The 23,787-nt window shown below is 40.6% G+C and overlaps 1 protein-coding gene across 5 annotated transcripts in view; it reads left to right on the top strand.

Annotated features, from left to right (window-relative positions):
- abca2 (ATP-binding cassette, sub-family A (ABC1), member 2) overlaps positions 1 to 23,787 on the top strand; it is a 154,602-nt gene that overhangs the window by 99,041 nt on the left and 31,774 nt on the right. For 2 of the 5 annotated variants that reach the window (XM_081611155.1, XM_081611159.1), the window contains exons 21-30: positions 6,409 to 6,589; positions 7,509 to 7,721; positions 12,265 to 12,461; positions 12,807 to 12,980; positions 14,354 to 14,550; positions 18,504 to 18,624; positions 18,705 to 18,995; positions 19,230 to 19,451; positions 19,563 to 19,665; positions 20,868 to 21,169. In XM_081611155.1, the coding sequence (XP_081467281.1) occupies positions 6,409 to 6,589; positions 7,509 to 7,721; positions 12,265 to 12,461; positions 12,807 to 12,980; positions 14,354 to 14,550; positions 18,504 to 18,624; positions 18,705 to 18,995; positions 19,230 to 19,451; positions 19,563 to 19,665; positions 20,868 to 21,169 (2,001 nt within the window). The remainder of the gene's footprint in view (positions 1 to 6,408; positions 6,590 to 7,508; positions 7,722 to 12,264; positions 12,462 to 12,806; positions 12,981 to 14,353; positions 14,551 to 18,503; positions 18,625 to 18,704; positions 18,996 to 19,229; positions 19,452 to 19,562; positions 19,666 to 20,867; positions 21,170 to 23,787) is intronic. The other 3 variants (XM_081611158.1, XM_081611157.1, XM_081611156.1) reach the window with 3 other exon arrangements.

Below are 23,787 nucleotides of genomic sequence, written 5' to 3'. Positions count from 1 at the left end.
AGTTTTTCCACTGAAAGCTCTGGTTGGCACAATAAATGCCATGTGGGTGAAATTTTATGGATGATACTCTGATGTCCCATTCTCCTGAAGGCAGCACAGAGCTGCACCACCAGATTCCGACAGAAACACTGAAGAGAAGAAGAGTTATGATTAATGTAGTTACAGTTCTATCCATGTTTTAATGTTGCAGAGCTCAGTCGTTTTGCAAATAGTTCAAAGTTTAAACTGGCATGTTGAACATCTTTTATCTGCTCATTTTGTGGAATATATAACAATTAGAAAATGGCAAAGAATAACAATATTTTTTCAACTCTGATTGGCTGCTGTTAGGCCTATAAATTTTAACTTGAATGTTCATTGCATGTTTCGTAGACGCCTGTGAAAATAATTCCTATTCTCATAGCTTTTTTGTTCTCTGGGAAATTATTTTTGATTATAAATACAGAAACAGGCATAAAAATCAAAACATCTACAATAGTGATAGTAATATTAATAATAAAATAATGGTCAGTCCAAAGTATCCTACAAATTCTTTATTGGGGGCGGTGAGAGATCTGGATAAGGGCTGGGGGGGCGCTGGGCCGAAAACGGTTGAGAAACTCTGGTCTAAGGATCCTGTTCACAGCTGGCACTAAGGCATGCTTCTTTAGAGATAACATGTCCTTAGAGGCTTATCGATGGGTGTGAATGCACTCAGGTCACATTCTGGACCTTTCCCTAAAACACCTTCAGGTTTGAGCTGGAACACTGACCTACATGGAATACTGGAAAGGCAGGATGTTGTTGACGATGCCAGTTTTAAAAAACAATGTTCTCTCACCGGTAGGTCTGTGTTAATCAGCTAATGTCAGAATGTGGGCGAGTGAGAGAAGTTCTCTCTTTGTATTTCTATTTTTTAGTATTCTTGGTGTTGACTGGACCCACTGTGGGTCACCACTTTATAAAATGACTCCTGCAAAATGTCCAGTGACGTCTGCAGTCACAGTGTAACCTGCCTTCACTAGAAAATAAATGACCAGGAGATAAAAGCTGTGAGCTCATTCTGAGCATCATTTATTCTGGATCTTGTGAATGTGACCAGTTTTCTGCAGTAAGCATGCTACAGAACCTCACACTAACTGTCTTTATGAAGAACTACATGTTAGTACTGGCTTAAATAAAGAAGGATCAGAGAGAAATGTCTGTTTATCGAGTTTGTGGCAATTTTGTCATAACATCAACTTTTTATTCAAATAATATCTTTCTATAATTTATTCATTTTACTCTATAGCTTCAGGCAACTTTTATTCCAAAATTAGAAAGGGCTAACATCACAGTGATGAGGTGAGATAGGTTAAAAATGAGTTGCATTGTTTATACCATTTTTTAAAGTGTTGTTGTGGTGCAGCTCTTACTCGTCCTGTGTCATCTCAATCAATCAATGAATCAATCAAATTTTATTTGTACAGCACATTTCAGCAGCAAGGCATTTCAAAGTGCTTTACATAATTAAAATAAAAACAGAAATAAACAGTGAGAAAGAGATAAAAAAAAATAAAAACATTACATCATTAAAACGTAGAAAAGAAATTAAAAGAAATTAAAAACATTAAAGACATAAAAACATGGAAGACATCAAAACCCGCACTCTAACCCTAATTTAGCCATAAGCAACTCTAAACAGGTGGGTTTTAAGTTGAGATTTAAAGGCACCGAGTGTTTCAGCTGTTTTACAGTTTTCTGGAAGTTTGTTCCAAATCTGTGGTGCATAGAAACTGAATGCTGCTTCTCCTCGTTTGGTTCTGGTTCTGGAGATGCAGAGCAGAACCAGAACCAGAAGATCTGAGGGGTCTAGACGGTTGGTACAGTAATAACAGATCTTTAAGTTATTGTGGTGCTAAACCGTTCAGTGATTTATAAACTAACATCAGTATTTTAAAGTCTATTCTCTGAGCTACAGGGTGTCAGTGTAGGGACTTTAAAACTGGTGTTATGTCTCTATCTTCCTGGTTTTAGTCAGAACAGCAGCAGCAGCTTCTGGATCAGCTGCAGCTGTTTGATTGATTTATTAGTCAGACCTGTGAAGACGCTGTTGCAGAAATCAATGCGGCTAAAGATAAACACATGGATGAGTTTCTCTACATCGTGCTGAGACATCAGTCCTCTAATCCTAGAGATGTTCTTCAGGTGATAGAAGGCCGACTTTGTGACTGTCTTAATGTGGCTCTGAAGGTTCAGGTCAGAGTCCATCACTAATCCCAGGTTTCGGGCTGATCACTGGTTTTTAGTTGTAATAACTGAAGCTGTGCATTGATTCTAGTTCGCTCATCTTTAGGTCCAAAGATAATAACTTCAGTTTTGTTTCTGTTCAGCTGGATAAAGTTTTGGCACATCCACACATTGATCTGTTCTAAGCATCTATTCAGTGATTGGATGGGTTCAGAGTCACCTGGTGACATCGTGATGTAGAGCTGTGTATCATCCGCATAATTGTGGTAGCTAATCCTATTTCCTGTTATAACCTGAGCCAGTGGGAGCATATAAATATTAAAGAGAAGGGGTCCTAGGATTGAACCTTGGGGTACCCCACATGTGACCTTTGACCTCTCTGATGAGAAGTTTCCGATTGAAACAAAGAAATCTCTGTTCTTTATGTAAGATTCAAACTGGACCGGAGAGTCCGACCCAACTCTCCAGTCGATTCAGTAAAATGTCGTGGTCAACAGTGTCAAAAGCTGCACTGAGGTCCAACAGAACCAGCACTGTGGTTCTCCCACAGTCTGTATTTATATGGATATCATTGAACACTTTGACTAGGCCAGTCTCTGTGCTGTGGTGAGCACAAAAACCAGACTGGAAGGAGTCAAAGCTGTTTGTTATTGTTAGGAAGTTATTTAATTGTTTAAAAACAGCTTTTTCAATCATTTTGCTGATGAATGGGAGGTCAGAGGTCAGAGGTCGGCCTGTAATTCTGCAGTAGTGATTTGTCCAGATTGTTCTTTTTTATCAGTGGTTTGATAACTGCTGTTTTCAAAGCCTGGGGGAAAAAAACACCTGAAGAGAGCGATGAGTTACTATTTGGATCAGATCATTAGCAACAACAGGCAGGACTTTCTTAAAGAAATGTGTGTGTAGGACATCCAGAGATTAATCCTCTGATCTTTTGAATTTCCTCTAAAAAGAAACTAGAAAACTTGTTGCAGGCAATAGATTGAAGTTCAGGTGGTAACGTCATTGGAGGATTTGTGAGCCTGTCAACAGTTGCAAATAAAGCTTGAGCATTGTTAATGTTTTTGTTTATGACATCTGCAAAGAAAGCCTCTCTTGCATGTTTTAGTGTTGTGTGATAGTTACGTAGTCTTTCTTTGTAGATGTCATAATAAACGTGCAGTTGAGTTTTACGCCATTTCCGTTCGGCAGAGTTGTCTTGCAGATTGAACTGTTTGTGCATTTCTCCATGGAGATTTCTTCCTACCAGTCACAACCTTTACTTTAATGGGGGCAATGTAATCAATGATATCTGAAAGTTTGCACTGAAAATCATCCACCAACTTATCTACGTCACTATAACTTAAGAGTGAGGAAGAAGAGTAGATTTGATTAAATGTTTCTGCTGTGTTTTCTGTGAAAGTACGTTTTGTGATAGTAGCTTTTTGTACAAGTGGGTTAACGGATAAAGAACTGTCAAAGAAAACAGCAAAGTGATCCGACACGGTGACATCAGTTACAGAGACATTGGAAATATTCACACCTTTACTGATAACCAGGTCCAGTGTGTGTCCCTGAGTGTGTGTTGCTTGTTTGACATGTTGTGTTAAACCAAAACTCTCTAATATATTACAGAGCTTTTTAGCCCCTCGGTCTTGGGGGTTGTCAACATGAATGTTGAAATCACCGACAATTATCAAACAATCGTAATCAATACATATGAGAGATAGAAGCTCATTCAAGTCCGCAAAGAAATTTTCCACATATGTTGGTGTTTTGTATAGAGTTAGTGTCAAAGTTTGTTTGTGGCCTTTTACCTCGATTCCAAGATATTCAAAAGACATAAAATTACCCAAAGAGATTTTACTACAGTTCATGGTATTCTTAAATATTGAAGCCACGCCTCCTCCTTTTTTGTGTTTTCTAAAATTGTACGCAGGAGGCGCTGATTCAATTAGTACGATTGCTTCATTATTGTCATTCAGCCATGTTTCTGTCAGAAATAAAACATCAATATTATGCTCAGTGATGAAATCATTAATTAATAGAGCTTTAGCACAGAGAGATCTGGTATTAAAAGAGCCAGTTTAAGTGACTTGGAGGCTGAAAGCTCTTCAGTCTGAGGTTCCTTTAGGCAGGGGATCAGTCTGAGGTTTGAATTAAGACCGCTGTTTTTTGTATTTCTGTTTTTTGTAACTTTTCTTGTAGTGATCCGGACAGGTATTGTCCTGCTATGCAATATTGGGGGGCCAGACACATTCTGGAGGAAGACAGGTGTAAGGATAATATCTGGACCCCGGTCTCAGACCTTAGAAACGCAGAGTGCTGGAACCTCAGGGAGGTCAGAGGCAGGTGGCTTAGATGAAGTGAGAGTCGTGCCGAGGCGAACCTGTTGATTCATACTATCCAGCTGGGAGGAGAAAGAGTCCGTCCGTCTTTCTCTCTGACCTGAATTCTCCACCAGCATTTTCAGGAGGCTCAGGTGCAGCCCGACTCTCTTTAGTGATTCACTTCCTGAGAAACTCTGATCTTGTGACTGAGTGTAGGAGCAGAGAGGGAGGGAGAAGGAGGAGGGGAACCAGTCATTCTGTTCACAGTCGATGTTTTATGAGTTTGTATTGGAATAGTTTGTTCTTGATATGCGAAGGGCTCCATCCTAGTCAGACATCCTTGAGCCTGTTCTTCTGAAGCGATGGTCACATTGTTGTTCTTGTTGATAAAATGAAAAATGTTTGCAGTGAGCAGCCTTATTCCGTGTTTGTTAAGATTGCGTCCTCCTCTTCCAAAGAGGTGAAAGCTCTGCCAGTAGATCCAGAGGTTATCGATGAAGGTCACTGAGCTGGCAGAGCAGGTTTTAATCAGCCATTTGTTTATCATAAGCAGCCTGGAATGTTTTTCGTCTCCCCATTGAGGCGATGGAATTGGACCACTGAGAAATAACTTCGTTTTTAATTTTCCCATAGTGTCCAGAAGAATATTAAAGTCCTTTTTCAGAATCTCGGATTTTTGCTTTGCCAGATCGTTGCCTCCAACATGCACAACTAAAGTCTGTTTGGCTGATCAGTGGTTAGAGAGAGCACTTTGCGGGTCAAATCAGATACAGTGTCACCAAGAAAAGAAACCACTCTCGTTTTCTTGGGATTGCAAACATGACTGATTCCATTTACTGTCTCATCTCCAACAATAAGCACTCTTGGCATACCTTTTGTTTTCCTGGTGGTCACTTTGTCCTTCGGAGCTTTGTGCGATGGATGCGTTGGTTTAGCCTCATTGCTGATGTTTGAAGGTGGGTTTTCACTCAGAGGCTCAGGCTGAAGTGCAGAAAATCTGTTTTTCAGTGGGATTCCGTCGGAGTCAGGATGTTTTGAGGCTCGGGCTGGTCACTTTGTCCTTGGGAGCCGGGTCGGTGGTGCCGTTTTGGTTCCAGCTGCTTATTTGCCATTCTTTGGCCGAGCAGGTGTTGAAGTTGAAGGTGGGTTTCGCCTCAGAGCCGGCCACGCTGATTCATCCAGGTGGGGGGTTCTCCCCGTTAGTCGTCTCATGGGATCTGCAGTGTGAGACTTTTGTTTCGGCTTGGCTCCCTGAGCGACCCAGGGTGAGCTGCTTGGTGCGGGGTGTACGACCTCTCCGCTGGTTTGAGGAAGAGTTGTTTCATATCCACAGGTAGCGTTGATCTCAAAGTTCACCTCCAGCCGTTGAATCTTTGTTTCTAAAAACTGAAGTCGTTGTAGAATACTGCTAATGTCCTTGGGGTCGGACGGGGGCATTTTGCCCTAGTTCAACTTGGAGGTGAAGAAAAGTGAGGTAATCCAGTTATGATGTCGATAATGTGAATAAAACCATAAAAATTGTGACTTTAAAAATAATTCATAAGCAAAGTTATCAGTAAGGACGGTAGGGAGCAGGGTAAGCTGTTCCTACTAAAATGTTTCTTTGCAAAAGAAACATTTTAATGTTTCTTTTGCAAAAAATATAGTCCAGAAGCACACTCTCAGTACTTTGCTTCTCTAAACTTAAATAACAGGGGTAAGGCTTGAACTACTGCATGCTAGATACAGCTACAATGCATATATTTACAAGTCATGGGTCTGTGCAAAAAATAACATGTTTATTCATCTTTTAGTATTTGTTTTCATTCCTTTTTTATTATGAACCCAGAATAATCTCTAAGCTCATCTGAGAACATCCCAGGAAAAATACCTTCTTCATCTGTGACTGCAGAGGAGATGCGGGGCATGGAGGAGGAGCCGAGCCACCTGAGCCTGGTGGTCTGCATAGACAAACTGACCAAGGTGTACAAGACCGGCAGCAAACTGGCCCTCAACAACCTGAGCCTCAACCTCTATGAAAACCAGGTGGTCTCCTTCCTGGGACACAATGGAGCTGGAAAAACCACCACCATGTAAGGAGGAAGACAAACTGTTTTTGCTTTAATGGAGCATCTCATTGGTTTTATTTATGTTGTGATTTAGTGAGAGTGAAGAAGCACACAAATCTGCAGATACTATATCAGATCACATCTCAGAACCAGATCATTGTGTTCTTGCCTGGATAGCAAACCCTGTGTAGACCACTCTGCAGCCAGAGATTGAAGATGTTTACGAAGCATTTGGCAAATTATACAAAAATGTGTCAAAACACGACCACAGGCATAATAAAGACCTAAAAAGTCAAAAGAAGCATTATTTATTAATTTAAGGAAATTATGGACTACCCTGACCATCCTCTTCATGACACTGTCTTGAGTAAGCAGACTATCTTCAGTCAGAGGCTTCTTCAAATTCACTGTAATACAGACTGCTACAGGAGATCTTTGCTGCCAGCAACAATCAGTGCCTACAATAACTCTAAAGAATTTGAATTGATATGAGTTACATTAACATTTAATTTCCCTTTGGGATCAATAAAGTATTTTTGTTTTAAATATAATTTGAATTTGAAAAAGTTATGTTGTGTTTTCACTGTTGGATCAGGCAGGTTGGACAGCCCCTCTTCCATTTCTTAGTTTGCTTCAAATGCTGCTTTAAACTTACATCCCACAATAATTTCAGTTTGTCCCTCATCAAAATAATCAGAATCATTAAATCGCTTTCTTCCAACAAGTCAGCCTCATGGGCCGTTTCAGTTCAAATTATTTATATTCAAACTACAATGATTAGACTATTTGCAATAAAACCATTTGGATAATTTACAGAAAAATACAGAACGAAGGCAATTATTTACACATCAATCATTTGATCAGTCACTCCAGACTGAATTGGGCTCATAGTGGCAGAACCCACAAACCATGCTTTTCATGTGTGTCTCTGTCCTCATCAAAGGTCCATCCTGACAGGCTTGTTTCCTCCCACCTCCGGCTCTGCCACCATATACGGCCACGACATCCGCACCGAAATGGATCGGATCCGTCAGAACCTGGGCATGTGTCCGCAGCACAACGTTCTGTTTGATAAGCTCAGTGTAGAGGAGCACCTATGGTTCTACTCCAGGCTCAAGGGCATGGCAGAGGACGACATCCGCAAGGAGATGGACAAGTGAGTACCAGCCTGCCATGTTGCTGTCAGCTCCCCCTGTGCAGACATGAACATTGTTTATTGTTGAAAGTCAATGTCTCTTGGACATCAGCTGCTAACAATAGTAAAGTATTTCATTGTGTTCTACCACAGCCTGAATCTAACAGTGAGTGAACCTCGGCATGAGGTTCACTTATAAGGTGTAATGAAAGTACACCAAGTTCATTTTGGTGGGTTTCATTTTCTACAGTACTGTACATAGTCAGGCCTTCCTTGGATCAGCTTTAGCAACTATCTCTATGTTTCTGAAGGAATCAACACATAAGGCCTGGAAATATGAGCTCTAAGAATTCCCTGCTTTATGCTCACCCTCCAGGTACTGAAACAAAGTTACACGTAAAGCAGCAGAATTCTGTCTGCTTGTGGATTTAAGCTACAAATCAGAATAGGACTGCAACCTGACTGCAGCCGAATCGATGGTAAATAATTACCATAAGCAGTCGGCCTTCTATCACCTGAAGAACATCTCCAGGACTAGAGGACTGATGTCTCAGCATCTAGAGAAACTCATCCATGTTTATCTTTAGTCGCATTGATTACTGCAGCAGCGTCTTCACAGGTCTGACTAATAAATCAGTCAAACAGCTGCAGCTGATCCAGAAGCTGCTGCTGCTGTTCTGACTAAAACCAGGAAGATGGAAAACATCACCCCAGTTTTTTTTTTTTTAGAATACTTTATTTTGGATTTTTTAGTAACATCACAATTGTAAACTGACAGGACAAAACTGGTTCAGGATCAAGTAAAATTCAAACAATGAGACATACCTAAAGTAAAATACATTAATGATAATATAACAACAAAAAAACAAGACGGACTAAAATGGGGAAGGGAGTAATCAATAAGGATTAAATAAAAATGTATATGAATCAGACATAGGTGAGAGACAGATGGTAATAGTATTGCTCATAGATCCTGTCGAGTCCAGCTCGTGAATTGGAAGTGGCTGAAACATGTATAGAAACCTAGGGAGGATATTCATCTTTATGACATTAATTCTACCAAATAATGTGAGAAGTAAATCCATCCATTTTTCTAAATCCTCGCTCACCTTCTGAAGGAGACCAGCTAAGTTGAGTTTAAAGAGATTTTTAAGGTTTCTATCAACAAACACCCCTAAATATTTAAAACCCTCAAGAGAGACCATTTGAAATTGGACATGCTTCTAACTTTACTGTGGTCAAATACAGACATCAGTAAAACCTCACTTTTTACCACGTTAACTTTGTATCTAGAAAATGATCTGTATTTACTCAGTAGTTCCTGAAGGTGACAAAGAGAGCGTTCTGCATTGGTTAAAAATAAAATGTCCACAAAGTGAAATCTTGTGCATGTCGGTGCCAATCTCAAAACCACTAATATTATGATTTATTCTAATGGCCTCAGCCAATGGCTCGATGGCAAGCACAAAGAGGGCGGGACTAACTGGATCTCCCTGTCTGTTGCCTCTTTACAGCCAGAATGACTCAGAGGTGATCCCATTGGTAACAACTCTAGCTTGACGGAATCTAGAAAGAGATTGTATCAAATTGACAAACCTGTCATCAAAACCAAATTTCTTAAGGACAGAAAAGAGGTATTGCCATTCAACCTTTTGGCATCAAATGAGGCGACCACACTTGGCATCTGTTTTTTGTTAGTAATATGTTTTATGATAAATGCCTCAAATTATTAGTCGAAAATCTATTTAAAATACACCCTGCTTGATCCAGGTTGGTAAGTAAAGGTAGACACCTTTCCAATCTTTTTGCTATCATTTTTGTAACTACGTTATAATCTGTATTGTGGAGTGAGATTGATCTATAAGAAGAACATTTTAGAGGATCTTTGCCCTTTTTATGGATGACTGTTATAACAGCTGGAGCAAAGGAGTCTGGAAAACAGCCATTCCTTCCACCTTGCTCAAGGACATCCATCAAGAGTGGTACAAGAAGGTCTTGAAATTCTTTATAAAACTCGAATGGACAACCACCCTCACCAGGGGTTTTATTTCCCGGAAGTGACTTAACATCCAGTAATTCTAGGAAAGGGTTTGTCTAAGTTCTCCATGTCCTCCTCTGATAAGCAAGGCAAATCAATGGAGGATAAAAAGAAAGATTGTGATGTATAAAAATCTGAATTTTAAAGGACTCATTGACTTATCTGGCATTATACGTTAGAACTTCTGTGGGTTTTTCAATAGCGTTAATTGTTTATTTTCCTCAGTTTTACGTTGCCATGCCAATACTTTCTATGCTTTTTCTCCAAGTTCATAAAATTTTTGTATAATAGTAATAATTTTGGACCTAATTATTGCTCTCTCTGCTTGATATGTATGCATAGTGTTGTGTTTTAGTTTCAGATTCACCAGTTCTCTGAACATGTCCTTAGTTGGAGCATTTTGGTACGTTTTCTCAAGATCAGAAATTTGTCTTTCTAAAGTGTTAAGCTAAATCTTATATTTCTTATTTATTCCCTTAGTATATGATGTAATTTGACCCCTCAGAAATGCTTTTAATTTGTCCCAAAAAATAAAAATATTTGGAGCAGAGGATTTATTTGTTAAAATGAAGAAATGAATTTGTTCCCTAATGAAAGTAGAGAATTTGGGTTTTTTAAGAGGGTAAAGTTGAGCTTCCACACAGTGGCGCAACTACACATTATTCAGGTGGATGTGAAAACATAGATAGGTTCTGGTTCTGGTTCTGCTCCTGCTCTGCATTCCCAGAACCAAACGAGGAGAAGCAGCATTCAGCTTCTATGCACCACAAATCTGGAACGAACTTCCAGAAAACTGTAAAACTGATGAAACACTGACGTCCTTTAAATCTAGACTAAAACCCCACCTGTTTAGAGTTGCTTTTGAAACAGATTCATTTGAGATTGGTTTACAGCTGTTTATGACTTTTTTAGTTTGCTACTGGACTGTAATGTTTCTTTTATAGTAGTTTGAAGTAGTTTGTTGTGTTCTGTTTTAATCATCTAAATCAGTGGTCCCCAACCTTTTTATTACTGCGGACCAGTCAAGACTTGGAAATTTTGCTGCGGCCCAGGGAAGGTGAAAGAGGGGGCGTGAACCGTCAGATAAGGCCTGACGGTTCACGCCGTCAGGCCTTATCTGATGGGATGTTGATGTTCATCCCGCTAAATGACCAACATTTAGCGGGAATGTTGGTGTTCCCGCTAAATCCTGAATATACCCAATTTGGGTTGTCTTGGCCCTTTTATCGCAGCCTGTGGGGTTTTCCCTGACTGGGAACGAGAATACAACCTGCTGAATGTGACAGGTAGCCAATCAGAAAGCGCGGTGACGTCAGAACAGAGGGGAATCCTAAACAGCTGACATATCGGAGATGATATGTGGAAATGTTTATTATTAAATCTAACGGCCATTATTATATATTATTATGTTTATTCAGTTAAAAATGTTAACTATGAAAAAACAGTCACCTCCAAATCATAGTGCAGCAAATAGAGCGGCTGCTCCCGTCGTCTTTTATCCACCGCCTTTTCTTTTTGTTACGTCTTTTATCTCTTAAAATAACTCCACAAACTATCACTATTGTTTCTACATTGTCATCCGTGTTTGGTTATTCTAAATTCCCGCTATGTTGGGGGTTTTGTGGATTATCTTCTGGAATCATGATGTTTGTTACTGGAATCGGTTCGTGTTGCTCCTGCCTTGGACACACAAACCGATCAAACCTGTTGTAGTTTTATCAGCTCTGTGGTCACAGAGGTTTGGAGAATCGGCTGACAATTCTTAAATCTTTCCGTCTAAACCTCACAAGCTCTACTCATCTCCTCTCGACCAAACTCTCTCTGACTCTAGTCGCTATGGTAACGTTTACATATTCCGTCAAAATAAGATACAGATGTGCCACAAAAACGAACATTTTTCTTTTGTGAAAATTTTATCTCACGATAATGAGCTTGTTTCTCTGCAACGAGACGGTCCCATTTGGGAGTGATGGGAGACAATAACACCTGAAGTGTTGCTTATATCCACAGCCTGCTTGGTCTCTACGTGGCGAAGCAGCTTGAAGCTTCATTCCCTCATTAGCAGCCGGTCGCCGCATGTTACGCAGAGCGGCTTGTAACGTGGGATTCACCTACCGGTCCGGAATAAGTCCATTCTCCTGTCTCTTCTCTGGGCCTTTTCCTCTTTGCAGAGAAACTTTCCAAAGACATCTGATCTGTTTCTTACTCATTTTGCTGCTTGTGGGCTCAATGTTGGCACGCAAGTAACCGAGAGAATCCGGTTAAAGGATTTTCAAAATAAAAGATCCTCCAGACTCAAATAATACATAAAACGGAAATATTTAATAATTTCTTGCACAGCCCGGTACCAATTGGTCCACGGATCGGTACCGGTCCACAGACTGGGGGTTGGGGACCACTGATCTAAAGCACTTTGCTCCTGAAATGTGCTACATAGATAAACTTGGTTTGATTGGGTGTGTGTGTGTGTGTGTGTGTGTGTGTGTGTGTGTGTGTGTGTGTGTGTGTGTGCGTGTGCGTGTTCAGAATGATTGTGGACCTAGAGCTATCTAACAAGCGCCACAGCTTGGTCCAGACGCTGTCAGGTGGGATGAAGCGGAAGCTGTCGGTGGCCATCGCCTTCGTAGGCGGCTCCAGGGCCGTCATTCTGGACGAGCCCACTGCGGGGGTGGATCCTTACGCCCGCAGGGCCATCTGGGACCTGATCCTCAAGTACAAACAGGGTGAGTGGATCTTAAAGCAGTCTTATTTCCATCCAGGCTGATATTTAAAGTGTTGTAACATTAGCTGTGTGTGGGTGTGTGTGTAACTGCTGACTTAAACACAAGAGGATCAGCCTCATTAAGTGTTGTCCGACTTCCTGTTCTTCATGTGTAGTGAAGTCCTCCTGGCTCAGAGTTTTATGGGGGTCATATTGTAGTTTAGATCCTGTTTGCCGTTGACAACATTGACTAATGCTAATGTTTCCTGTAATGCTCCACATGTGTTTTCGAAGCTTCCCTGCCAATGTTCCTCTTGTCCTTTAATGTGTTGCTGTCAGTAATTATCTGTTTGTACGTCTGCTGCAGGCCGGACCATCCTGCTGTCCACTCATCATATGGACGAAGCCGATCTTTTGGGAGATCGCATTGCCATCATCTCACATGGAAAGCTGAAGTGCTGTGGAACACCACTTTTCTTGAAGAGCACTTATGGAGATGGATACAAACTGACGCTGGTGAAAAAGCAAAGTGAAGGTAGAGGTGTGCATCTACGCCCTTATTTCTTTAGATTTTCCTTCACAGTCCCTTAATCTTTTAAAGAGGTCTTGATCAACAGTTTTCTATTAAACTTGACTGCTAGTGGAATTCAGCAGTCAGCTAATGTACTCTTTCCTAATACATTAGCTGACTGTTTCCAAAAGCAAACAAAAGGGTTTGGAAACCAAAAGTATGAGAACCTTTCCAAAAACTAAAGACTTTTGGAAAGTCTTTAGGACTTTTCCTGATATTTGTAAGTGCAGTTTTAACAACATCTAGTTTAAAATTTCTTTTATAAGAAATGCTTCTATCCCCAGGATCACAGACATGCAATACATCACTGGGTCTGCCTTACTGACTGTGGCATATCTTATATTAAGCTAATCCAAGTAAATGGACCAAAGTTCCTAAAATGCAAAGTATTTTAAGTTAATACCTGTCACTGATACACATTCTCTTACACACATTTCTATAATATATTTGAGAATCAAAGAAAGCACTAAATACAACATTTCTAACTTTTTGATGTGATTAATTGTTTTGGAGGCTTTGTGAATAAAGAGCACAATGTTTATATTTGACACAACATATTCTGACTAATCGCTTTTATATTGACATTGATGAACAGACACACGGCTTTACAGAGGTGTGTTCCACACCCTTCCACAAAAAGTGAAAAAAAAAAGAGTACATTAAAATACAGATATATTTCTATTATGCTACCAACACAGGACACAGGAAGGGCTTTAGTCTGCTGGTCAAGTGGGAGCAGTCCAGTGACTTCTGCGACATCCTGGTACACAAGCTAAAGGCAAGAATGAAAGACAAATTATCTAACAGTGTAATAGAAAATTCATCCCTGATTCTTGTCAATGTCAAATTTATTTATATAGCACTTTAAAACAGGTAAAATAAAAACTGCACCAAAGTGCAGTACAAGAACAACACAAGTGACAAAACAGCACAAAACAATGCATCAATTAAATGCCAGAGTAAAAGTGAGTTTTAAGAAGCGATTTACCGGGAGTGATGTATTTATGCATATAATAGTAAGACCACAGAGAGGAGCTTTCACACATCATCAGTCCCACATTTTTATAAGTTACCTACTGCAACTCTAACGTAATATTATTGTTGATGTTGCTTTAAAATAAACTCCAACTTCCCTTTCAGTGTAAAACCCCCCCAAATTCCACATGTTCAAGCTGCAGGCCATGCTGGAACCTTACTGTCCTGATCCTGATTGAGTTCACATTGTTTCTGCCATGTTTGATTAGTTGAATCTGGATTCTTGATTCATTCGGTTACTGTTAGACTACATATCAGTCCTTGTGATGTTCCTTTACCAGCCTTTGTGTCTTGGTTTGACCCTCCAGGCCAGGGCAGCCAGCCCAAGTCTCCCTCCTCTTCATCTCCATCCTCTTCGCTGTCACCCTGCTCAGAAACCCAGGTCACCGACTTTATTCAGCAGTTTGTGGCTACCTGCCTGCTGGTGTCAGACTCCAACACTGAGCTCTCCTATGTCCTGCCCTCCGAATCGGTCAAGAAGGGCAGCTTTGAGAGGCTGTTCCAGGTACAAACCAGCTCCACTTGAAGTCAACAGGGTCTGTGATAATCTGCAGATTTCTTCCAGACAGACTGCTTGAGGATCAACCTTTAGTTAGCCGAGTTTAGTACCAAAATGTTAGAGCTATCCTTCTGCCGCAATGCTTTTTTTTTTTTTTTTTTTTTTTTAGATATTATTTGAGAAGATTGCAGATTAATTCCAGCCACAACTCTGCACTATATTCTCTAGATTGAGCAGAATTTATTTGTGGAATTTGAACAGATGGTATAAAGTTATATGAGCAGCATTATGTCTGATGAATTTGGGGAAGCAGAGTATATTTCCCATCCAGCAGGAGCTTTTTTTTCTTTAACATGTTCTGACCATGTATGTGTGTGTGGTGTGTATGTGCCATGTATTTGATGCATTGTGGGGACTGAAACCTGGTCTGCACAAGGAGAAACACTGTTTGTGGGTCAGGGGTTAGGTTTAAGACTAGTGTGAATTGAGTTTTGGTTAGGATTGGGGTTAGGGTTAGGCTGCAGAAATGAATGGAAGTTGCTAGAAAGTCCCCACAACAATAGCATGACAAGGGTTAGGGTAATTTTATTTATATAGTACATTTTCAGCAACAAGGCAGTAAGAGTAAGAAAAAAAGCTGAATGTTGGTTCTTCATGTGTGATTCTTTTTCTGGGTTGCTAAGTACTCCACAATTTATAAACTAACAGGAGTTTCTCTAGGTCTTGCTCTGATATTATAGTATAAAGCTAAATGGTGGTCTAAAGTAATAAGTAATTAAGCTTTGGAAATGCTCTTCTGGTGATAATAATAATAATAATAATAATAATAATAATAATAATAAGACGGTGTTGAAATCATAGACATAGACATAATATAAGTAGATTATATTATGGCATTTATCAATAACATCAGATTTTGGAGTCAATCTCAGCTGCTGAATCACTCTGAAGCTAGAACTCGTCGGCTGGAAAACAGCCGACAGACAATTTATATTAGGTTATACATGTTTAAATGTAAATATACATATAAACATGTATCATATTATTCAGTATTAGTCATTATTAATCTGTTATTATTAATCATTATTTGTGTTTGTATATTTATATAAATATGTATTGCTATTACTAAATAATAAATAAATTATGAACGGCTGTGTGGTTTGTAAAATGCTCATCATACATCAATATCAGAATATTCTGTTCCTATTCTATTGTATTCCCCACTAAGCATATTTAAATACACTGAACTATGTACCAATACAATTAAAAAATACTTTAAAAATTAGAGTTGTGCCGATCGATCGGTTACCGATCATAATCGGGCCGATTTTTGTGAAAAAGTGCGTGATCGGTGATCGGCGATCATTGTCTCTTGTTGCCGATACCGATCACCTGCATCTCATTTCTCAGCCTGCCTGTGCAGCTGGTCTCCTCTTTCCTTCACACTGCACAAACGTGCAGCAACAAATCCTAAGCTATGTGGAACTATAACGCTCTGAGTGAATGGAGACGTTTGTGTGTTGCAGCGGAAAATTGAAGCACGTCAAAATGCATCAACACAAGAAGCTAATACGACATAAAAACAATGCCATACTTGATGTAGTTTGGCTACATCGAGGCTCACTGCAGTAAAAATGACATATGGAGGATCAGATAGCAGGTAAAGCAGAGCACAGCTACAAACACTCACCCGGATTAGCATGACGGTCAAAGCTAAACAAATAACACGCAAAATTATTTAAGTCTTCGAGCTGCGATGTAAGACGCTGGTTCTGCTCTCGCTGTTGAACCGCTGCTACGCTACAGGTAGTAATATTTCACAGACGGAGCGCCGCTTCTGCTCCACCTGGTAGTGACTCTCACACCAAACCTCTGCTTAAAGCTGCAGCATCTAACTTAAAAAATACATTTTACATACGTATTAAAACTTTCGCTGTCCTAACATGAGACAGATAATCTCTAAAAAAATAATCGATCTCCTCCCTGCTCTGCATAATTACTCCGCTCAGTCAGAAACAGCCACTCAGAACTAGCAGTAATCAGCTAGCCGCCATGCTATCAGGAAGGTTTCATTCAGTAACTCAGGATTGTTTATTGTAATGGATCCTATATTTGCCTTTGAATGTTAAGTTTTATACTTGAATTTTTTTGGCAATGTTGAGAGGTTTTATTTTGACTCTTTGCATTATTTAGCCTCTTCAGAGCCTCCATATGTTATCAGTCTGTTAAAGATATTATTACCAATAGCAGTACAATTTGCACAATGCCTGTTTTTTTCTTGGAAAAAGTTATTAAAAACAAGTTTTGTCTAAATTAAGGTGAATTCATGGTTTCTTTCTCCACATAATGTAATCGGTAGTGTTTATGATAAAAAAATAGTAATAATAATTATGTGATCGGTATCGGTGATCGGTATCGGCAGGAAAAAACCTGATCGGCACATCTCTATTAAAAATACAATTGTATATAAATGTAGCTTTGACCGATGTTTGAATATGGTTTCCAGTAACAAAAAAGCGTGTTATGATCGATTAAATGCGCTGATACGTCATTGTGCTGCTAAACACATAACGCTGAGTGGAGTCGTGGACAGCTCCCAGATGGCCGCTCTAAATCTCGTCAGCGACAATAGGCGAGAGCGGTCCATGAGGTCTCTACTCTTATATAATGTCTATGGTTAAAATGACACAACAGGAAGCATAGCGAAAACCCCAGCACAAGTAGCAACATTCTGGCGGTCAGCGAAAGGTGGTGAAAATCAGGGAATGTGTATCTGTATCCATGAGAGATGTGTGTGCAGTAAATCCATGAACCCCGTACAGCCAGCCACTCCCAGGCTAAGGTCTGATACGGTGTTCTTACCCGAGAGCAAGTCGGTGGGAGCACTCTGCTCCATACTTGAACAGATGCCTTGAGGAAAGGAACAAAGTGGGAAGGAGCATCTTGTTTACAAATCATCCAGGACATTTGAGATAGTCAGCCAAGGCCGACACAGACACAGTTCAGATACAGACAATATTCTTTCAATCTGGCAGACATTTTTAATTTCCATCTGTCTTAAAGTCTCCTGGTGCATCTCTGTTGAGTCCAATCATCCAAATTAGTATGGCCGTTCCTGCCAGACCCAACTAGCAACTTCTCTTAGATCAATTCCATCCTGCTAGTGACCTGCAGGACCTGCATCCGGGCTGGAAATCTCTGCAGGAATCGCATTGATAGCATATTAGTCAGAAGGCCCAATCCATCACACTGATCAGACAGCTTGACAACAGCTGAAACGGCTACTGACGGCTTCTGAATTTGTCAATATGCTAAGATTTCTGCTGGTTGCCAGCTCCAGCCAGCAGAAATCCTGTTATGCAGGCTCTCCTTTGCTCGCTCATCTCGTTGAGAAAATTTTGTCAATTGCATTGATCAATTTATAAGATTAATTAATAGAAATAGCTTTGTGTCTATCTCGAAGACAATGGACATGGAGTTTGTCAAATTTGTGATTGATTTGGCGAATAACAAAAGTGAAGCCGCTTATGTAAATAAACATGTTTGTGTCCAGTCTATCTGCTTCTTATTTTTTTATATATTTTTTTAGAAAAAAATACATACATTTTGGTGGGGATTTAATTAGGAAGAAATGTTGTATAAAAAGTAAAAATCACAAAAACAATTGCAAAAACAAAGGAAAAAGAGCAAAAAGGGAAGAGAGGTAGAGCATAAAGTTAAAAGAATGTTGCTTTTAAATTGAGAGACGCTGCTGGTCATAAAGTGCAACAACTGCCCATCAAACTTTGAATGTTCCTTTTTAGCAGAGCCATAGCTAATGTCTGTTCTGGATTTAGTTTAACTGTTTAATCTTGCTGAGTAGATAGAAATACAGACACGCAGCAAAAGGTTTGACCATCATTCATAATAAAGTCAGATAGTTTTATTTATTTAGAACCATACTGTGTGTGTGTTTACAGGCTTTGGAGCAGAGCTTGGCTGACCTGGCTCTGACCAGCTTTGGAGTGATGGACACCACGCTGGAGGAAGTGTTCCTCAAAGTCTCTGAGGAAGACCAGTCTCTGGACAACAGTGATGCTGGTCAGACCGCACTCCTTCAGTCTCCACTCAACCTCTTCTCCTGCAGGCTGAGTAACCTGGGGTTTCCCATCTGTCTGCAGACATGAAGAGCTCGCCTGGGGGCAGCTCACTGGGGAAGCTGTCCGTGGGATCAGGGGCTCAAGATGGACCAGTGCCTGAGACCGGACGTTCGCTGCACAACGAGAAGTCTGAGGTTGAGCTGAGCAATCTGGTGCAGTGCTCCAGGCTTAGCCAGAGCCAGCTGTCACTGAAATCTTCCTCGTCTGTGGGCTCAGTGCGTGGAGATGAGGGGGGGCTGTATGCAGACTTCTTTGGGGATTACTGCCCTCTGTTTGAGAACGGCCAGGAGTCGGACTCTGCCAGCCTGAGAGGTTAGCTCAAGTTCTGTCTCACTGTAGAGGGAAGCAGAGATGGAAGGAGAAAATGATCCACTCACCGTCCAATTTTTTTTTTTTTTTTTTTGATTTTTTAAATTTTTTATTTTGCTTTAAAAACAACAAACCAAAGAGTCAGATTTCCTGAATGAAAAAGAACATGTCTCCTAATTCACACATTTCTAGTTAGATTTGATTGTTTTCACACCATTGCGTCCCTCTTTCCTGCAGGCGATCCAGAAAATCCCACCTCCCCAGAGCTGGAAGACCTGGAGGGGCAGGGCAGCTTCAAGCTGGAGGGCTGGTGGCTGAAACTGAGTCAGTTTCATGGCCTCATCATAAAGAGGTTCCACTGTGCCAAGAGAAACACCAAGGGCCTCTTCTCCCAGATCCTCCTGCCTGCTTTCTTTGTCTGTGTGGCTATGACTGTGGCCTTATCCGTGCCTGAGATCGGTGAGCTCTTCCTTTCAGTTAGAATCAATAACCTGTGCTCCAGCCTGTATTGCTGGCTGTGCTGCAGGTGGTTAAAACATGTGATGAAGGCTTGGTTTTGTTGTTTCACAGGAGATCTACCACCGCTCATCCTGTCTCCTTCTCAGTATCATAACTACACCCAGCCCAGAGGCAACTTCATCCCCTACGCCAATGAAGACAGGCCCCAGTACAGGTAACAGCAGCTGTGGTTCTTACAAGAACGGTGCCTGGACCAGCTCCTGCTGCTGCATTCCAACCTTTTAAAATGCAAGCAGTTATATAATTGGGGGATTTTTTGGTTGTTATTTTTGGAGCTATGGGGGAATAGAAAGTGGCAAATTCATGGAATATATAAAACACACAGGACTCGTATTTCTCACTGCTCCTGGCCAAATGGGAGAATATTTTAATTGCACATCTGCGAATAAACAATAAGTAAACAGAAATAACACATCGTGTTCAAATATTTAAAATCTCCCAACTTTTGCTGGTTACATGCTTACATCCATCTCAGACAGGTTTGAATAAATAACTTTATCAAGTTGTTATTAGCTATCTATTCAAACAGAAATTATATTGAATGCTGCTTCTCCATGTTTGGTTCTGGGGATGCAGAGCAGAACCAGAACCAGAACACCTGGAAGTTGGTACAATAACAGCAGATCTTTAATGCATTGTGGTGCTAAGTTGTTCAGTGATTTATAAACTAACAGTACTTTAACCCTGAGCTACAGGGTGTCAGTGTAGGGGCTTTAAAACTGGGGTGATGTTTTCCATCTTCCTGGTTTTAGTCAGAACAGCAGCAGCAGCAGCGTTCTGGATCAGCTGCAGCTGGATGATTGATTTTTTTAGGCAGACCTCTGAAGACGCTGCTGCAGTAATCAATACAACTAAAGATAAACACATGGATGAGTTTCTCTAGATCGTGCTGAGTCCTCTAATCCTGGAGATGTTCTTCAGGTGATAGAAGGCCGACTTTGTAACTATCTTTATGTAGCTCTGAATGTTCAGGTCGGAGTCCATCCCAGATTTTGGGCCTGATCTGTAGTTTCCAGCTGTAGCAAGTGAAGCTGTGCATTAACTCTAGATTGTTCTTCTTTAGGTCAAAAGGTACTAAATTCAGTTTTGTTTCTGTTCAGCTGGATAAAGTTTTGGCACATCCACACATTGATCTGTTCTAAGCATCTGTTCAGTGATTGGATGGGTTCAGAGTCACCTGGTGACATCGTGGTGTAGAGCTGTGTATCGTCTGCGTAGTTATGGTAGCTGATCTTATTTTCTGTTATAACTTGAGCTAATGAGATCATACAGATATTAAATAAGAGGGGTCCTAGGATTGAGCCAAGTATAAGTGAAGCAGTGTTCTGTGTAACTGTCTGGTTCTTGGAACTGCAGGAGTACGCTGTCACCAGATGCCAGGCCTCACAAGATCATCAACACCCTCCGACTTCCCTCAGGTGTGGGGGCAACATGTGTCCTTAAGACCCCCTTCAACAGCACCCTGGACCAGCTGGCCCGGACCCTCAACCCCAGCGCCAACAACTCCAAGACCCTGGCTGCCCAGTACTTTGACTCTATGTGTCTGGACTCCTTCACCCAGGGGGTCCCCCTCTCCAACTTTGTGCCCCCGCCACCTTCCCCGGCTCCCTCAGATGACCCAGACCCTCGTTTTATTGCCCCTCCAACCACAATTCACGGTGAGTCTTAGTCCAGAGTGTGTGCATTCCTCTTTTGTATCTCACAATACTGAGAGAAGCAGCTGCAACATAAAGACTCAAGTAAAGATTCTTTAGAACTTTAACGGGGGGGCATTATGTAAAATACATTTTTTTCAGCTTTATATGTTAATCCCTCATCAAAAACTTACCTGGAGTGTTGCTCAGATTCTTTTATGCATGTTTGAGAAATCTTTGAATCTCTCATGGCAACCATTCAGGGGAGCCTTAATCAATCAATCAATCAATCAAATTTTATTTGTATAGCACATTTCAGCAGCAAGGCATTTCAAAGTGCTTTACATAATTAAAATAAAAACAGAAATAATCAGTGAGAAAGAGAGAAATTTAAAAAAATAATAAAAAAAACAAAATAAAAATAAAAACAAAAAAAAAACAAAAAACATTACATCATTAAAACGTTGAAAAGAAAGAAGAAAAAATTAAAAACATTAAAGACATAAAAACATGGAAGACATCAAAACCCATACTCTAACCCTAATTTAGCCATAAGCAACTCTAAACAGGTGGGTTTTAAGTTGAGATTTAAAGGCTCTCAGTGTTTCAGCTGTTTTACAGTTTTCTGGAAGTTTGTTCCAAATCTGTGGTGCATAGAAACTGAATGCTGCTTCTCCTCGTTTGGTTCTGGTTCTGGAGATGCAGAGCAGAACCAGAACCAGAAGATCTGAGGGGTCTAGACGGTTGGTACAGTAATAACAGATCTTTAAGTTATTGTGGTGCTAAACCGTTCAGTGATTTATAAACTAACATCAGTATTTTAAAGTCTATTCTCTGAGCTACAGGGAGCCAGTGTAGGGACTTTAAAACTGGTGTTATGTCTCTATCTTCCTGGTTTTAGTCAGAACAGCAGCAGCAGCTTCTGGATCAGCTGCAGCTGTTTGATTGATTTATTAGTCAGACCTGTGAAGACGCTGTTGCAGTAATCAATGCGGCTAAAGATAAACACATGGATGAGTTTCTCCAGATCTCGCTGAGACATCAGTCCTCTAATCCTAGAGATGTTCTTCAGGTGATAGAAGGCCGACTTTGTGACTGTCTTAATGTGGCTCTGAAGGTTCAGGTCAGAGTCCATCACTACTCCCAGGTTTCGGGCTGATCACTGGTTTTTAGTTGTAATAACTGAAGCTGTGCATTGATTCTGGTTCACTCCTCTTTAGGTCCAAAGATAATAACTTCAGTTTTGTTTCTGTTCAGCTGGATAAAGTTTTGGCACATCCACACATTGATCTGTTCTAAGCATCTATTCAGTGATTGGATGGGTTCAGAGTCACCCGGTGACATCGTGATGTAGAGCTGTGTATCATCCGCATAATTGTGGTAGCTAATCCTATTTCCTGTTATAACCTGAGCCAGTGGGAGCATATAAATATTAAAGAGAAGGGGTCCTAGGATTGAACCTTGGGGTACCCCACATGTGACCTTTGACCTCTCTGATGAGAAGTTTCCGATTGAAACAAAGAAATCTCTGTTCTTTATGTAAGATTCAAACTGGACCGGAGAGTCCGACCCAACTCTCCAGTCGATTCAGTAAAATGTCGTGGTCAACAGTGTCAAAAGCTGCACTGAGGTCCAACAGAACCAGCACTGTGGTTCTCCCACAGTCTGTATTTATATGGATATCATTGAACACTTTGACTAGGCCAGTCTCTGTGCTGTGCTGAGCACAAAAACCAGACTGGAAGGAGTCAAAGCAATTCATTATTGTTAGGAAGTTATTTAATTGTTTAAAAACAGCTTTTTCAATCATTTTGCTGATGAATGGGAGGTCAGAGGTCAGAGGTCGGCCTGTAATTCTGCAGTAGTGATTTGTCCAGATTGTTCTTTTTTATCAGTGGTTTGATAACTGCTGTTTTCAAAGCCTGGGGGAAAAAAACACCTGAAGAGAGCGATGAGTTACTATTTGGATCAGATCATTAGCAACAACAGGCAGGACTTTCTTAAAGAAAGTCCTGTTCATAAAAGCCCCACCTGTATGGCCAAAGTTTGCCCGTAGAGCTGCAGTCACCAGCCAAGCTGCTTCCCCACTCAACTCCTTCAGACTAGTGGCAGCAGTAATTAGCAAACACTTGGTGGAAGTGCATGTCTGCTGAGCTTATCATTCAAACTCCTACTAGTGCGACGCTCCTAAGAACAGTTCTTAACAACATCTTGGAAGAGCATCGTCATGATGAAGTCCTGAAGGTGGAGTGTTGGAAAGGGTAAAGAGTCGGAGTCCAATTTTAAGGTGTCAGATACGACTATATGTGAAGTTAAATTACTTTTAAGTCATGTTTGACATATATAGCATTTTAAGAACAACTGGAGGTATTACTGGATTGTGCTATAAAAAGGCACTATTGTGCCTGGGAAATCCATAATACTCCTTTAATAATAAGAGTTACTGACATTCAGTAGCCGAGCTACGCAGTGAAGCTAGAGCTGAAATGTTACAAAGGCATGAAACTGGGATAAAGTTGAATATTGGAATCCTGGCTGCATGATTTCAGGTCCTAAGGACACAATTGCTGAATATAGCAATGATGGTCGTTATGACTGAACTGCATGTTTCTGACTCTTTTCTTTCTTTTTCATCTATACAA

The sequence above is a fragment of the Poecilia reticulata genome, chromosome 9, assembly GCF_904066995.2.
Source record: "Poecilia reticulata chromosome 9, P_reticulata-male-v2, whole genome shotgun sequence".
Classification (NCBI taxonomy): Eukaryota; Metazoa; Chordata; class Actinopteri; order Cyprinodontiformes; family Poeciliidae; genus Poecilia; species Poecilia reticulata.
The sequence above is the reverse complement of the archived record's forward strand: the minus strand, read 5'-3'. Positions and strand labels throughout refer to the sequence as shown.